General features: G+C 39.5%; 1 protein-coding gene across 4 annotated transcripts in view; it reads left to right on the forward strand.

Annotated features, from left to right (window-relative positions):
- The window catches only part of LIPM (lipase family member M), a 32,879-nt gene continuing 15,689 nt past the window's right edge, over positions 736 to 17,925 (forward strand). Inside the window, exons 1-3 of one of the 4 annotated variants that reach the window (XM_013983531.2) lie at positions 736 to 824; positions 11,344 to 11,449; positions 15,027 to 15,144. In XM_013983531.2, coding sequence (XP_013838985.1) covers positions 808 to 824; positions 11,344 to 11,449; positions 15,027 to 15,144 — 241 coding nt within the window. In that variant the 5' untranslated portion in view covers positions 736 to 807. Of the gene's footprint in view, positions 825 to 11,123; positions 11,450 to 15,026; positions 15,145 to 17,925 lie in introns of those variants that run through there. The other 3 variants (XM_013983529.2, XM_013983533.2, XM_001928440.4) reach the window with 3 other exon arrangements.

The raw sequence follows: 17,925 nt of genomic DNA on the forward strand, positions 1-17,925 counted from the left end.
CTAGGTTTGTATCAGCACATTATGAGCAAGTCTAGCAAGGCACCCAAGAAACCTTCCTCACACTGAGGACAGCATCAAGGAAAACACAAAGTGTCAGCAATGATGAGGCCCCACCCCAAATGGGATTAAGTCAGGATACTTGAGGTGAAGAGTTCATACTGGGTTATCTGTAAGGGCCCAGTGTAATCATAATGGTCCTTATAAGAGGGGGGCAAGAAGGCCAAAGTCAGAAAAAGGAAATATGCCAATGGAACGACCAGAAGTTGACATGATGTACTAGGAGCAAAGGGAGGCAGACAGCCTCTAGAACCTAGAAAGGGCAGGAATTGCTGCAGTCTCCAGAAAGAATTCAGGCCTATCAAGTCCTTGATCTTAGATTTCTAACCTTCAGAACTGTAAGGGAATAAACTTATAGGGGTATCAGCCACTAGGTTGTGGTAATGTGTTACAGCTGCAATAAGGAATGAATATGGAGAGTAACTCTCATACTGTGTGATTCAGTATTATTGAATACCATGCCCGTGCGTCAGCTAAAATCTCCCCTGGCCCCAGTGGTGTATACCCTATGCTTGGGAAACCCTGCCCAATGAACTCTACTAGGGCATTAGGGTAAATGGTAACCCCAGATTAAAACAACTGCAGAAGAATTTAGACCTGACGCAATAAAGCTGGTTACTAAAACAGTGGCTGATTATAGGGGAAGCTCCATGTGGATAGTGTCCTGCTTCCTCCTCTATGGAGTCTCACTTTACACTGTAGCAAAGGAGCTGAGGGGACCACATTCCTGAAGCAGCCCTCCTTTGGTGAATGGATTCTGCCCTGAGGTAGGTCATCATCTTTCTACTCCTATATTTCACTGCCTTTTTCTTAGATTAAAATGGGCTTGGGAATATTTTATCAAGTTAAAAAAAAAAAAAGACTAACCATGTTTTGGTCTAATTGCAAAAGTAAAATCTGATAATTATAAACATTTTCAAAAATAGAAGCTAACAAAGAAAATAGTAAAGAACCAGTATCTTCACCACACAGAGAAAACATTTGGTTAATATTTTGATAGATTTCTCTCTTCCCATTTCTACTCATATCTGCTTATAACTTAAAAAAGAATTTAATAAATACTATGAGTAGCCTTCATTTTCCCCAATAAAACATATTAAGGACACTTTTTCATTACCTATAATATGCATTTACAATATTTTCATAATGACAGAACTGTACTGTGTTGGGAGAATAAAGTAGAATTTCTGTAACCATTTCACTCACATGGCTGTTTATGCCATGAACTCTATAGTTCTTTACTGCCCCTTTCCTGTGGACCTAGCCCTTCCCTCCCTTAAGTTGCCCTGATTTGTAGTGGTCTACCAGGGCAAGGCCACCTGCCTGCAAAACCTATTGCTCCTAGAAAAAAATTTCTGAATTAAGACTATTTATATGTTTCATACATATTGCCAAAGTTCCCAGCAGAGAGTTATAAAAATTTACACTGAAAAAAGAAATATCTTTAAAGAGAATTAATTACATATTCAAGTAGATAAAAGAGAGGGAAATAAGTGGTAACTTTTTGGGGAAAAAGAGTAAGAAGAATCTTTGTCTTTCATATTTTATGTGATAAGCAAGAGCATATCTTGCCTTTCTCCTGACTTGACCATCTATTGGAGAAAGAAGAGGGCAGAAAGACATGCTCTAGAAAAGGCATGACTTCTTAGAGAAAAAAAAAAAAAATAAGTGAGGAAATTTGTAAAAAGTATTTAGATGAATTTATAAACACTTCCAGAATCAGTGTTTTCAGGTTATGAAAGGTGTAGCAAGCAGATGGACAATGCCCATTATGGCACAGTGTGCAAGGTCTTTTCAAGGTCTTTGTCTATTTCAGAAAAGTCTGCTGCATGGTACACATTCAGCCAATAATAGATTTGATGATTCCACCCATACAGAACCAAATTGTGTGGGCTTAGAGTAAACTTCTTCTTTGGCTGTCTACACAGATTATTAGATGGAGAACTTCCAAATTCCTCCCTTGCTAGGTGCTGTCATAGCAAAGCCCACAGCGTCCAGAGCAGCCTAGCCTGACCAGGCACCTTCACCGAAACCTCACACTGAAAACTCTATTCACTAAAGGGCATGGTCTGTCGTCAGGATCTCCCATTCCAGGTTCCTTATATATTGAAACATGAGGCAGACAGTTTCCAAGAAAGCAGCCTTCTTTTCAGTCTTCTCTCCCTCAAGCCTACACATGGAACTTAATCCTAATAATGACAACAAACAACAGCAACATATTAGGTAGCTTCCGGGTGCCAGGCATCGTGCCGTACATCTCACATACATATTTATCAATTTATAGGTAAGAAGAGAGAAAATCAGAAAATTGTCCAAGGGTCCCATTGGTGAGAGGAAGAGTTGGGATTTGAACCCAAGTCTGTTGTATTCCACTGTGGTTGATTATCTCTTATAGGTAGGACTCTCTGCTAGATTTCCCTGTGGCTTGAAGCCTCAGTTGGTATTTCCAGGCTTTATAACTAAATCTGCATATCCTAATACTTACTCCTTTAAAGGCCCTGGGAAAAACTTTTAAATTTTGTCTTATTTTATTGTTTTGGCCACACCCATGGCATGCAGAAGTTCCTGGGTCAGGGATCCAACGCACTCCACAACAGTGGCAATGCTCGACTCCTTAACCCACTGAACCACAAAGGAACTCCCCCTAGGAAAAATTTTAAAGAAACTCATGACAGCTAGAGTCATTCATAATCCTCAATTACACCAACCTTCTTTAGGTATATTATAGATATGAAAGAGCAGAAAATAATTTTTTCTTCTATATCTTCAAGGGTATTGTTTTAAAATTTTTTATAAAGTTTCTGGATTTTCTTTCTTTTGATCTATTTTATTTTAATGTGATTAAAAATAGGCTGACTAGGAGTTCCCATTGCAGTTCAGTGGTAACAAACCAGAATAGTATCCATAAGGATGTGGGTTCGATCTCTGGCCTTGCTCATTGGGTCAGGGATTCTGCATTGCCATGAGCTATGGTATAGATTGCTGATGTGGCTCATATCCCACTTTGCTGTGGCTGTGGTGTAGGCCAGTAGCTGCAGCTGCAATTCAACCCCTAGCCTGGGAACTTCCATATGCTGTGGCCACAGCCCTAAGAAGACAAGAAAAAACAAACACCAGACTGCCTATTCCCTGTTGGAAAGATATACCAAGCATACCACACACAATCAAATAAATATTTCAAGGCAGGAACCCTTGGAGAGAACCTTCTGGAAATATGTCCCATTAGTAACAGGGTGAGGTAGGCAATGAGCTGCTATGTTCTGGAAATAGAATCTCGAAAGCAGGAATGCATAGAAAGGAGATGCAAGCTCTGAATACAGAGACACAAACTTTTAATGATCTTAAAGTGGGACAGTACACGTTGCCAGGATGTCCTCTGAATGCCAGTGAAATGACAGAAGGGGCCTCTTCATCCTATTCCTCTATAGACCTTCTCTCTGTTTTCATTCCCCATACCTCTTGCTTGCCTTAGCCTCCATCATGCTCAAGCAGGTCTTGAACATTTGGGAAAACTGTTTCCCTCTTCAGCACCTGTTTTATCAGTAAAATAAACTAGCTGATCTGCCAGGTCTTTGTCGATCTTAATATATTATATTCCTATAAATGTGATCACCTTAAAAATCAGGGCAGAATGAAAGCAGCGTTGAATAACCAGGAGCTTCAACCCCCAAGCAGCCAGGGAAATTCCAGCACCTGTCGTGTTTGTGTCTTTGCATGACTTTGTGATTTAGTTCCCTTTTTCCTTCACATGGGTTTGTAGTCTTCATGCTACTCTCTGTTTGACCCCAGACCCTAAATTTAAATCCACCCAAGTAAGCCTGATTCTCCCTTCAAATGTTCCAGGACTAAAATAATCCCAGCCATTTCTCTACTGCCTACATCAGAATTTCCAATATAAGTAGATATTTTTAATTTTTTTAAAAAAGGACTGAGATATAACATCAGAGGAGATATAGCTTGTAGTAACTCTCTTACCCAGAGATATTAAAAACATTTTTAGAAGCAAAAAAGCTTCTCAAAAAAATATTACACAAGCGCCCAACATCCACCGAATAAATGAGTAGCAGGTGGCTAGTATAAATTTACTGCATAAAATTCAAATTTATAAGCTTCACCATTATGAAGTAAAGTGATGAAGCTACTTTGGTGATCTCCAGAGAAGTTTTTACAAGCAAAAGTATTGTGGTTCTATTCATCTCAGCTTACACTTTAGCACTCTATTTTGTTTGGCTTTATGATATAATAAAAAAATCATTGCAGAAACATAGCTGAAATCATAATTGTTTTAACCTATTCAGAAGTTTTCAAGAACTTCAATTTTATTATACAGGATAGCAGAGTGAGATTTACTGTCAGGTTCTGACAAAAGTTAGTGAAAAAATGATCACTGATGCTATGAAATTTGATGTACAACATATATATTTGAAATTACACATAAAGCACAGTTATTTAAATAGGTAAAATTACTTTTGAAAATAAAATGTAATTCATAGGTTGGCAGACTCCTTGAAGCCCTTCTGCAGATACCAGGTTCCACAAACACTATGTGAAAGCTACTGATCTGTTTCAAACTAAAATATATAGAGTTCAAGGTCTAGAAGTGACTTCCCTACAGTCATACAACTTGCTATCCTGGGACCCCAGACCCTGAATCCTACTCCAGTGGTCCTTTCACTGCATTTTAATGTCTCCTTAACCAGGTTTTTCTGTTTGTTTCTTTTGTTTTTGTCATCCCCCCTGCCACCATTGGTGGCACTTCAATCTTATAACAAAACAAAGTAAAGATTTTTCTCATAATTAGGGAAAGAAAGATGTTTGGGGGCAAAGTAAGTGACGTAAGTGGTTCCTAAATGGCTTATCTGCCTCCTTGGATAATTTAATCCTACATCTGATACTATCAGGTCTATTAATCTGCTTAAATTTACTCACAAGTTTGCGGTAGTTTTAAGTTCAATATTTAAATTTCTTTACCTGCCCATTTATAACAAGAGTGAAAATTTAAAGACTCTGCTTTTCGCTAAAGCTGTTCTCAAATTGCCATAAGCCTGCACTCACTAGCCCAGATACATGAACTCAGGAGCTGGTCTTCAGAAGTCAGTACTCAGTCCAGGGCTATTTGGAGACAGAGACAATTTTGATGCCCTAAGCTTCCTTTTTGTGTGATGGGCACATGAACAAACATTCTTCTTTGGCCCACCATCACCTTTCCACCTAGGTTTCATGTCACCTAGATGACAGACTGTTTGAATATATTATTACCAAGTCCTTATGGTTAGAAGGGACCTCAGGGACTCTGATTTCTGCCCTTTATTTCTTACACCAAAATGCCAAAATCTCCCAGGGAGAAACTATGTCTAGCAAGCTCTTTGACTCTTTTTTTCTAATTCTTCTATGACAAAAATCTTCCATTATTATTTGCAAACATATTCAATTTTTGTCTATTCTTTCCAGATTTTTTCTCTTCTTTGACATGTTCTCCAGGAAACCATTTTGATGATAAAATAATGAATCTATTAAAAGTTGAAAAACTTAGAATTTAAAGACTTCAAGATAACGTTTATTCTCTGTTAACTGTACTTAAGAAAATTATTTTGCTGAGTTCCCACTGTGGCTCAGTGGTTAACGAATCCATGATGACACAGGTTCGATCCCTGGCCTTGCTCAGAGGTTAAGAATCCTGTGTTGCTGTGGTTGTGGTGTAGATAAGTGGCTACAGCTCTGATTCGACCCCTAACCCAGGAACCTCCATGTGCCCCTAAAAAGCCAAAAAAAAAAAAAAGAAAGAAAGAAAATTATTTTGCTATCATTGCAGCAATTTTGGAATTTCAGCCCCTTCACTGCTATTCTTATAATTCTTTTATCTCTAGCAGTGACCAGCCTTGGATGCTAAATATCTCAACAAACCATGGAAAGTTTAGTTGATCAGAGTGTTTGCAAGATGCCTCTGTGGGTGGCATTAGGTGATTCATGGTATGTTCCACTTAGCACCATGCAGACAAAACCCACATGATCTTCTTCTCTAGGCTTTTCTATATTTATTTGTTAAATGCAACCCAGTTTTATGACACTTAATTAATGTTTAAATCAACTTTAAGATGAAAGAAAACTGAGCCAACATAAACTATCATTAGCAGTCATAGAAATGACTAAACTGCACATTTGTTTCCTCAACCCCTATGGTTTCTCCTTACGTGTTTTAAAAATTCAAAGAATTTGTGGTCATTATGAATCATCACTTAACTACATTTTTTATGTTTGTGAGTACAGAGGAAAGTTTAGGCCTGGAAGCTCCAGTCTTATTTCACTATCTGGGGCCAAATTCTTCTCTGGGGAAGGAATGAGGTCAGAACAATTTGCCTCACAAAGATGAAAGCTTCTCCCCCAGAATGCAGGTTGTCTGTGAGTGCTGCAGGGGAGGGGCCCCCAAACCCAGCTCTGCCTCAGAACGATCTAGTTTGTCTGATAAAAATACAAACACCTATGGAAACAACCTAAATGTCCATCAACAGGTGAATGGATTAATAAGATGTGGTGTATATACACAATAGAATACCACTCAGCCATGAAAAGAACAAAATAATTCCATTTACAGCAACATGGATGAAATTAGAGATTCTCATACTAAGTGAAGTAAGTCACAGTAAGAAAAACTTACCTGTGGAATCTAAAATATGGCATAAATGAACCAATCTATAAAACAAAAGCAGACTCACAGATATAGAGAACAGACTTATGGTTGCAAAGGGGTAGGGGAAGGGAGTAGGATGGACAGGGAGTTTAGGGTTGGTAGATGCAAAATATTACATTAAGAATGGATAAGCAATGAGGTCCTACTGTACAGCACAGGGAACTATATCCAGTCTCTTGGGATAAACTATGATGAAAGATAAGGAAAATAATATATATATGTGGATAACTGGGTCACTTTGCTATACAAGAGGATATTGGCAGAACATTGTAAATCAACTACACTCTAGTAAAAAATTTAAAAAAATACAGATGCCTGAACCCCAAGCCCAGAAACCCTACTTCAGTGGATTTAGGGTGGGAACTGAAATCTGTGTCATTGATCAGATGATTCTCAGTCTTAGTTTCTTGACTATGAGAGGTTAAATCAAGTTTGAAAACTTTGTCCCCACCTGCTCTAGCAAAAAATCTAGTGCTTTAACATGAACACACAGTTAGTATGCATTTTGTGGTCCAGAGGCTCAAACACTGTGTTCTGCAGTTGGGGAACATAAAAGATCTTACTCATGAGAACAGGGAGCACCTCATAGAAATGACAGTAAGGAAAGGTCACATTTTTTCTCACCTAGAAACCAGCTACTCATATGCTAAATAGCCCTTGGAGGATTTGTCAACAGATACAAACAACAATCATTTTAAATACAACTTTAAAAACATGCTCATATACATTTTCTAAGGAGGATCTTTTCCAAATATCTACCCACATACTGTGATGAAGACCCAGATTTCTCAACCTCAGCATTACTGACATTTGGGATTGGGAAATTCTCTGTTTTGGGGGCTCATCCCCTGCATTGTAGGAGGCTTAGCAGCCTCCCTGGCCTCTACCACTAGATGCCAGTAACGTGCCCTGTTGATTAATGCCACTGAGAGATAGTGATTTATAACAAAATGAGGATTATCTATTTTCAGGCATGTCTGACAACCTGGGAGGGCAGAGAAACCCAAAGGGCATTTGCCCGATGGCTCCAAGTCTCTTGTGAAATAACTTGTGTTGAGAGAAGGGCATGAGTTTGACTCAGTACAAAGGTTTTGTCATTTGATTGTAGAGTGATGGTGACAAGAGCACTGACTGGGACCTTTAGGCAATTCCACAGCACAGCCTTGGCTGGACTTGAGGCTTTGGTTTATAAAACCAGAAAGAATTGTTTTAATGATACTCAAGTCACCCTTAGGGAAGGCAGCACTTGAGAGCCCTGTTGCCTGCAACTCAAACAGAAAAGAGGAATTTGGGTTTGTTTTGTTTTTCACTCTCTTGTGTCACCGGTTGGGATTGGGGGTGAAGTGTCCTGTTTTAACTGATTCAAATTGTACAGTTTTTACACACAATACGTTTATAGGTAATGATCCTTTAGTCACTTTTTTCTTAGAAAGATTTTCCTTAACCTTTCCCTATTTGACCTGTCACTTTTTATGTAATTTTGATGTTTAATTGATTTATAAACTGTGCACCTTAGGGGAGAAGCATTTTCTTAATTTCAGGATGTCAGGGTACTTCAGATCCTCTTCCTTTATGTATTGAGATCGGTATGGGTTAAAAAAAAAAAGTTTTAAAAAATCACAAAGTTCTTTAATGGAAACTTCTAAAGATCAGTCTCTTAAGATAGGAATTTACATTGTGGCTCAGCGGGTTAAGAACCCAACATAGTGTCCATGAGTATGCAGGTTCAATCCCTGGCCTCACTCAGTGGATTAATGATCTGGTGTTACTGTGAGCTGTGGTGCAGGTCACAGATGTGGCTTGGATCTGGTCACTGTGGTTGTGGTGTAGTCCAGCAGCTACAGCTCCAATTCTAACACTGGCCCAGGAACTTCCATATGCTGCAGGTGCCATAAAAAAAAGAAAAAAGGAGTTCCCTTCATGGCGCAGTGGTTAATGAATCTAACTAGGAACCATGAGGCTGCGGGTTCAATCCCTGGCCTTGCTCAGTGGGTTGACAATCCGGTGTTGCCCTGAGCTGTGGTGTAGGTCACAGATGCGGCTCGGATCCTGCGTTGATGTGGCTCTGGCGTAGGCTGGTGGCTACAGCTCCGATTCGACCCCTAGCCTGGGAACCTCCACATGCCGCAGAAGCGGCCCAAGAAATGGCAAAAAGACAAAAAGAAAAAGAAAAAAAAAAATCTCTCAAGATGAACAGTTCTAAGTTGTAGGTCACACTTACGCATTGGAGTCCCCCATCTCTATTTCTACTGCGTCTGATACTTTCCATGAGCCATGGACTGCTAAGGTGTCAAGGGCATTATTAAAATTCTACAAAAATAGGGAAGAACTATACTGATTTCACAGTTGTTCAAAATGTAGCTCTTTGAGCTAGTTGTCACCTTGGATGTCACTTTCCTGTTTCCAAAATGACAGTTGTGAGCTCACAAAATCACCCAAAAATTTGATAGCTAAATTGAACTCGATTTTCTCTGCTTGTACACAGGAGGACACAGTTTCTAAAGGCTGAGAAAGAGGGGCTGTTAGGGAGAAGTACTACTACCAAACAGATAGGTTTTTTTCTGAATTAATCAGTTTTTTTGGCATCAATTCTTTCATTAATAAGTCTGTACAGTATTCAGATTTTATTTTATGGGAATTGACTTTATCTGAATATATTGGAACAATGTGAGTTATCTCTCAAATTGGTAAGGAAATTGTTAAGAATCGCTTAGAATTATAGATTCAGGAGAGGAAAAAACTTTTTGGCTCTGCCTGCAGCATGCAGAAGCTCCTGGGCCAGGTATAGAACCACAGAAGTGACAGTGCTAGATCCTTAACCTTCTGAGCCACCAGGGAACTCCCAGAATAGAACATTTATTAAAGAGACAATTCAGATTGATATAATTGCTCTTTTTATGTTTTATTGAAGTATAGTTGATACAGTTGATATACAGCGATGTGATTATTTCTCCTGTACAACACAGTGATTCAGTTTTAAATATACACACATATATTCTTTTCCAGATTCTTTTCTCACATAGACTCCCACAGAATATTGGGTAGAGTTCCCTGGACTTTTGCTAGTAAGTGAGGCTTTGTCCTTGAATGGAGAAGAGGACGTTGAAATGTGACATTTCTCCCTATGCCTTAATCATACTCAACAATGAATTAAAACACCAGAGTTTTAGTTCTGGCCTTGCCACAAACTAGCTAGGTAATACAAGGCAAGGCTTTTTAACATATCTTCCCAATGAAAGTGGGGCTGAATGAGATTTTCTTTTCTTCTGACTGCATAGTATTTTACAGTCTTAAAATGTCAACAATGGGATCCAAAGTTCTATTCTAAAATTTTATTCTGCATAATTTCATGGTGAGCTCACTGTGTCCTGAGAACATGGAGCTCTGCAGAGTGTTGGGAAAATGCTCCCTCTGCTCTCCTCAACTAGGTCAAATTGCTATCCCTTAGCACAGATCATTAGTGGTAGGAACGTTGTGATTGGTCCTGATAAGACCTGCAGGCTCACCTCATCACACCTATGCAGCCAGCCCAGAGTGGGTGAGGCTGGGAGTGTGGGCAGGTATTTTCTCACAAGACTCATCATTCCTGTTCCAGTCTCAGCTCCTTCCCCAACCACATTCCAAAAGTCTTTGAATTAGTGTGGCTGCTGGTGGCCCAGGGCTGAAGAGTGGATGTAAAAGCAGCAAAATACTTACTTTAATTAGTATTTTCTTAAATTCTAACACATGCTTTCCTTAAAATGACAGTAAGTCTATTCTCCTGGCCTGCTTAAATATTAGTAGGCTAAGGAATTGCTCACATTGCCACAGTTGATTGACCTGGGCATTTTGTTCATGAACGTAACTAGGCTGCAACTTATTTTATTTGTTGCAGATGGTTTAATTACCAGGTGCCCACCAATTAATCTCTCAACCATTAACTAGTGATTACAAGCCCAAATAAAATTTTTGTCAGTGTCTATTTATTTGAGCTAGCTAGAGAGAGCCTACATATGGAAGATTCATTTTCTTCCAATCAATGTTCTCCCCCATCACTAAAAGTAAAAGATGTCCTAAAAATTTTTGACATTTTAAGTAAAAATACTTACCACTACATTAATCTCCAACCAAAGGACAGTAGTCATCAAAGCCCCAGAATGTGACTCTAGAAGGTTGTTTCCTGCAGAATTCATGGCTTTCTACCTATCCAAGAAAGATAAGAATAAGGAATAAAAAGAAAATGATGCTCCCTATGGTCTGTATTACCTGATGATGAACAGAGATTTTATGGACTGTATCATATGCACATAACTCCAGGTTGCATCAAAGGAAGTTCTACACATCAAGTTGTGTGAGGGAGTGGGAGGAGCCGGATGGTATTGGCACATCCTCATGGTGTTCTCGTCCTACTTAGTGTCCTTTCATTCCTCTCCACCAAGCTTGTTCAATTTGCTTCAGAATTGGGGGAAGAAATTACAGCTGGAAAATGCATGAACGAGTTTTTAAAACCTACAGGTTCTTCTGACTTTAGAATCAGAATTTATATTGCCAGGTAAAGATAAATGCAGATGTTGGACCATGTCAAAAATCTTGTCAAGAGAGTGGATTGTTTCATACAGAAATGAGATGTGGCTTCTGATTCTGGTGGCGTACTTGTTCCAGAGAAATGTGAATTCAGGACACATGCCTACAATAGCTGTGGACCCAGAAGCATTCATGAATATTGTAAGTTGAGATTTTTCCATGTTTTGGGGGAAATGAAGTGCCTTACATGCTGTTATTTGCATCTGTGTATTATCTGCATTATATCTATATACAGTGGGATTTCTGCTGGCAAAATAGTCATAAACTTACATATTGTACTAGAAAGAACTCTAAACTGGGAGTGAGTAGACCTGGGCTCACTGTGAACAAATTCAGTCCATTTAGGTGAGTGACTTAATCTCTTTGAGCTTTAGACACAATTTAAGTTTTAATTGAATCCTTAGGTTCATTTTACAAGTAGTTAAATCACTGCAATATCTTGGGCCAAGCTCAGACCCATGATTATCTCCATTTTGTCTGGGCTTTTTATTCTTTTCCTATTTTTTCCAATATTAGAAAGGTGTTAGACCTCGCCTCTTATGATCAGGACAGTCAATTCCAGTAACACTCTGTGCCGTTTTAACCTAATTAATCCTGGTTTGGACTGATAACTCTGTTGACTGGCAGTAAAAGAACCCTTATGAATACTAGAGAGGGCCTCCTGTGAATAAAGTTCATGAATGATGTGATGTATCTAGATGCCCCAGACAGTTATTTTTGGCTTCCTTTCACATTTTTAGTTGAGTTTTGACAATGTCCATCATGTAGCGATACTTATCCCATAGTAGACGTTGTGATGAAAGCTACAGAGATGCTATTTTACTTCCTCTTCATTGCTCTTTGCAGTAAATAGGACCATCCCCATTTTTATAATCGAGGAGCTGAGATTAAAGGAGTTAAGCAACTCACATCAGGCCACACCCCTGGTGGGTGGTGAAGCTACAATTTACATCCGGGCCTGCCCCAACACAAAGCTCATAATTGCAACCTCGATGCAAAAAACCCTCCCAGGGGAGGAGAGGCTACTTCAGGTTGAATAAGATGGTGGTGTATAGTGTTCATGTGCCATAGACTTAGTATAGATTTCACCTGCCTGTATCCAGAATTGAGACACTTTTTACAGACGCCTACTTGAATGAATTCTAAAATTCTGACAGGCCATGGTAATATTCTGAATCTACATGAATGCCCAGTATCAGGTTTCTTTTGACCATTCCAGTGATTGACTGTCTCTTGATGGTTATCAGATAGTCAGCCAATTGGTATAGGTCCTTAAGAGCCATCCTTGTGGCCCTAAGCAGTTCCTGTACAGATTCGTCTGGGTTGTGGAGTGAAAGGCATCTCTTTAGTTTCAGGTAGAGCCAGTCTCCCAGGGCCTCACCCACTGGGTGTGCCTGGCATCTAAACACTGTTGGGGCTTCAGTAGCCCTAAGACTAAAATCCATTGAAATGGACTCTGCTACTGAGCAGTTATCCAAGGAGAGGCAGAGTGAAATAGAAAGGTTGTCAACTCACTCCTAGAAATTAAATCAAATAGAATAAAAGTGCTCCAGAGTCTGAATGGGTTCAACTCTGTGTGCTAATCTATATGGATATAATTTATCCTATATTGTGGTATACAACTGGCCTCATTCATGTATTTTTCTAGCTCATGTTAACTGAGCAGCTATTAGGCCCCTGATACTGTGCTATGCACTGAAGTGACACAGGGATCTAAACCCTGACTTCATGGAGTTTACAATCCAGCAGGGATAATAGCCACTCAATTACCAATCACAAGAGCAGTGAAATTAAAGAAGGAAACCTAAAATAGGGGGGAACCTATTCAGGGAATTAATGAAATTTTTTCTGAAGAAAGGTTTCCTAACCAGAAGCCTGAAAGATGAATAGGAGTTACATGACAGGGGTGATTTTTTAATTATAGTAGTAGCCAGCACTCATTGAGTCCCTACCATGTGCCAGCTAATCTGGTTGGTGTTATATGTGCATTATCTTTTTACATTCCTTGCCATGAGCCCATGGAGCATAAACCATTGTTGTACCTAATTCACAGATGAATAAACTGAAGAATAGGGGCAGGTTAACTAAATTTCCTAAGATCATTTATGTATTAGTGCTAGAGCCAGGTTTTAAAAACTCAGGTGGAAGTTCCCCTTGTGGCACAGTGGAAACAAACCAGATTAGTATCCATGAGGATGCAGGTTCGACCCCTGGCCTTGCTCAGTGGGTCAAGGATCCGGGGTTGCCCTGAGCTGTAGTGTAGATCACAGACATGGCTTGGATCTGGTGTTGCTGTGGCTGTGGTGTAGGCCAGCGGCTACAGCTCTGATTCAACCCCTAGCCTGGGAACTTCCATATGTCACAGGTATGGCCCTAAAAAAGCAAAATAGAAATAAAAATAAAAATAAAAAATAAAAAAATAAAAACTCAGTTGGTGTGATCCCAGGGTCTTTCTCTTAACTATTATGCCCTTTTGTCTATATACTACCCTGAGTATTGGCACCTAGATTTCTTATCTCTTGTTCCTCTAAAATCAGTATCTAATAGGAGTTCCCTTATGGTGCAGCAGGTTAAAGATGTGTCATTGTTGTCGCTCTGTTTTGGGTTGCTGCTGTAATGTGAGTTCAATCCTTGGCCCAGGAACTTAGACATGTGGGTGCAGCAAAAAAGAAAAAACAAAAAAAACCCCAAACAAACAGCAACTGATAGAAGTAATTCCCTTCTCTAAGCAATGACAGTGGTCAGAAACTTGGGAGATTTCTGCAGCTTTCTATTTTACAAAGAGTTTCTATGGGTAACAACTGTATAGAGTAGGGGTCCTTAACTAGGGGTCCATATATAGGGAATGAGACGCCCCTGAAAGTGCATAAGTTGTCCACATGTATATCCCTATTTACAGTTTTCCTCAAACTCACTGAGGGATCCTTACCCTAAAATGTTACAAACTTACGGTCTGCCCTCTGTGACTGTGGAACTCACCGGTACAGAGCATTGATGTATTAGCCCATCTTATGTAAGGGACTTGACAGTCCTCCCATGTTGGTACCCATGGCGGGGGAGGCAGGGTCCTGGAGTAAACCCCCTTCAGATACTGAAGAACCACTGTTCTGCTCTTGAGTCTGTGGTTTGAAACCTGAAAAGAACCCTTAGGAATACTTGGCCCAGGAGTCTGCATAACCTGTCCTGAGACAACAGCCCCATTGGCTGCATTAGAACTACCTGACCCCTGGCCCATAGTTGGGCTCGGGAATATTTACATTTAGGTGCCCCAGATGTTCCTGACATATGCCAAGGTTTTGGAATCAGAGCTCTTGTCCAGTGGTTCTCAAATGTTAGAGTGCATCGAAATTTCCTAAAGAGTTTATTAAGACACAAACTGCTGGGCCCCAGCCTCAGAGGTCTTGATTCATTAGGTTTGGGCGGAAACTGATCATTCTGTATTTCTACCAAGTGCTCAAGTGATGGCAGGCTCTTGGTTCAGGGCCCGCACTTTAAGAACTACCCTTCTAGTCCAATCTCTGCATTAAAGATGAAAATGAGAACTGAAGAAGGTTGGCTAATTTTTTTTTTAACAATAACATAATTATCTAGAGAAAAGAAAGGAATTTCTTGTCTATCTCTTTCAGCATCAAGGAATCTGTTTTTTACTTTTGGATCATTGAGAATGTAACTATGCAGAACCTAACACACACACAAATCATTTGTGCTTTTTCCATAGAGCGAAATCATCCAACACAAAGGCTATCCCTGTGAGGAGTATGAAGTTGCAACAGAAGATGGATATATCCTTTCTGTTAACAGGATTCCACAAGGCCTTGTGCAACATAAAAAGACAGGTATGATTCACCCTACGTCACTCCAGCATGGCGGTCTTCCCTAACTTAAAGACTTCCTTGGGATTTGAGTGTGTAGAAGGGAGGCTGGGATCCTTGTACAGACTGGGCCCATTGTTCTGGCCAAAAGGTGGCTTCAGTTCCTCTGTTATCCCCATCACCACTGCCCCACCCCTGATTGTCTCAAATAAACATAGTGTTTGCTTTTAAAAGCCCCTCAAGAAAAGTTCATTTCTTTGGAGTTCCCCTATGGTGCAGTGCATTAAGGATCCAGCATCTCTGTGGCAGCTCTGATTTGATCCTTGGCCTGGAAACTTGCATATGCTTCAGGTGCAGTGAAAGAAAGAAAGAAAGAAAGAAAGAAAGAAAGAAAGAAAGAAAGAAAGAAAGAAAGAAAGAAAGAAAGAAAAAAGAAAGAAAGACAGAAAGAAAGAAAGACAGAAAGAAAGACAGACAGACAGACAGAAAGAAAGAAAGAAAGAAAGAAAGAAAGAAAGAAAGAAAGGAGGGAGGGAGGGAGGGAGGAAAGGAAGGGAGGGAGGGAGGAAAGCAAGGAAGGAAGGAAGAAAGAAAGAGGGAGGGAGGGAGGGAAGGAAGGAAGGAAGAAAGGGAGAGAGAGATAGAAAGAAAGAAAGAAAGAAAGAAAGAAAGAAAGAAAGAAAGAAAGAAAGAAAGAAAGAAAGAAAGAAAGAAAGAAAAGAAAGAAAGAAAGAAAGAAAGAAAGAAAGAAAGAAAGAAAGAAAGAAAGAAAGAAAAAGAAAGAAAGAAAGAAAGAAAGAAAGAAAGAAAGAAAAAGAAAGGAAGGAAGGAAGGAAAGAAAGAAAGAAAGAAAGAGAGAAAGAAAGAAAGAAAGAAAGAAAATTTAATTTCTTGATCCCTTCCAGAACTTCCATTCCCCAAACCTTTGCTATATAGATATTCTAAAATATCCACAGATGATCTCTTAAACAGACCACTCCAACCCTTGCTCATGAAGAGTGAAAACTCCAACCTGTAATCTGGCACCCACACTAGCACACTCTATTATCCCCATCCAAACAGCCCTTTAAATATTTAGATGTTGTCCAGCTTTTTACTGAAGCCTTTCAAAAAATTGGGCACTATAAGCACATCTTGAATTTTTGGTACATATTTCCATAGTTTATATAAAAAAGGGGGATTTTTTTTTCTGTGGGATTTTCAGCTATTGTTGTATTTTTAAAAACTCACCTTCATTACTAATAAAAGTGTGCCTATTCCTCTTCCCTTTGGCTCTATTCCTTTTACTACTCTAGCTATGTGTGTATAGCAGCAGCTATATTACCTGACATGAGTACAGGTCATGCAATTTCTTATTGTCTTCTTTCTATATGCCAGGTATGATGCTAAGTGCTTTATTTGCATTAGTCCTATTTAAGTTTCACAATAGTCCTAATAAATTGCCACTTGCAGAAGTTAAGGAACTTGCCCAGAAAGTCTATGCTAGTACTTGCTAGTATATTGCAAAACCTGCACTCAAATTAAGATCTGTCTGCCAGCCTAGCCCATGTTCTAACTAGGACCAGAAAATGATGAGTGAATATTACTGAGCTTTGGTGGAAAGAAACTTCACAGTTTAACTTCATTCAATTTAAATTTGTGCAGCTTCTTGAAAACCAGCTTTTTTAACACCAGCTGAACAGCTGTGCTCTCTATATATCCAGCATGTTCACATCTCAGTGCCTTTGAATTTACAGGTCTCCCTCTGGACCACTGTTTCATCAGATATCTATGCAGTTAGCCCTGCCTCTTCTTTTAGGCCCTCTCTATCACATTCTTCTCCTGACCACCCTATTCAGATTAGCAACCCCTTGCCAACTATTGAGATCTAGCCCTTATCCTTCTTACTTTTCCTTATAGCATTTAACAACCTGGTATGATGGATATTTGCTTATTTTTTTTTTTATTATCTGTCTCTCCCAACCAGATTGTAAACTCAGGAACTACATCAATTTATTCAAAGCTTAAACTAATTCCTTAAAAAAGTGCCAAGCACTTGGTAGGTGCCAATATATATATGTGGAATGAGTTAGTGAATTTTCTATAAATGAATGAATAGCCTGGAGACACACAGAGAACTTTTTCACTAAATCTAGAGGGTATCAGCAAGCCACGGTTCTTTCAAACAATGGAGAGATTGTGACACTTTGTAAGCTTAGGGGTCACCTGTAGCACCTGTACATGGATGGAGTTGTTTTCTCACGTCCTGTTTGTTTAGACTCTTTGCTCATTGCCCAGGCACTTGGAGTTCAAGGTGTCAGCCTTTTGGGTCCAGTCAGTGCGGAATACTCCCCTCTAGTGGCTGAGGTTGTTCCTGCAGCTCCCAATGGCCTCTAAGGAAGAAATCTCTGAGCAATGAAGGGAAAAAAGTTTTCTCACCATCTCTTCAAAAAGAGAGCCAATGAAATTCACACTGAAAACAATTGAAATATATCTATAAGCTTGTGACAAAAGCCTTTTTAAATTTTCGTTTTATCAGATAATTTTTTTAGCATCAAATATTTACACCAAAAGGGAAAAGTATTTACATCCTCGGAAATGACAGCTCTTTATGAGTAGCACTTTCACACTCACCTGCTGCTGTAGTGTAAATGAAAGTCCATGACTCTAGGGTATATGTGAAATGAAATAAATCATTTATAAGCCAGTTGTCTCACAAGGTGAACCACCAGTACAAACCGTACTGTACTGCTAAGGAGCACCAAGCTGTCCCCAACCGTGGGAAATGTCCTTCAGGATTGCAAAAGCGAGCACTGACCACTTTAG

Source organism: Sus scrofa, chromosome 14 (assembly GCF_000003025.6).
Source record: "Sus scrofa isolate TJ Tabasco breed Duroc chromosome 14, Sscrofa11.1, whole genome shotgun sequence".
NCBI classification, from domain to species: domain Eukaryota; kingdom Metazoa; phylum Chordata; class Mammalia; order Artiodactyla; family Suidae; genus Sus; species Sus scrofa.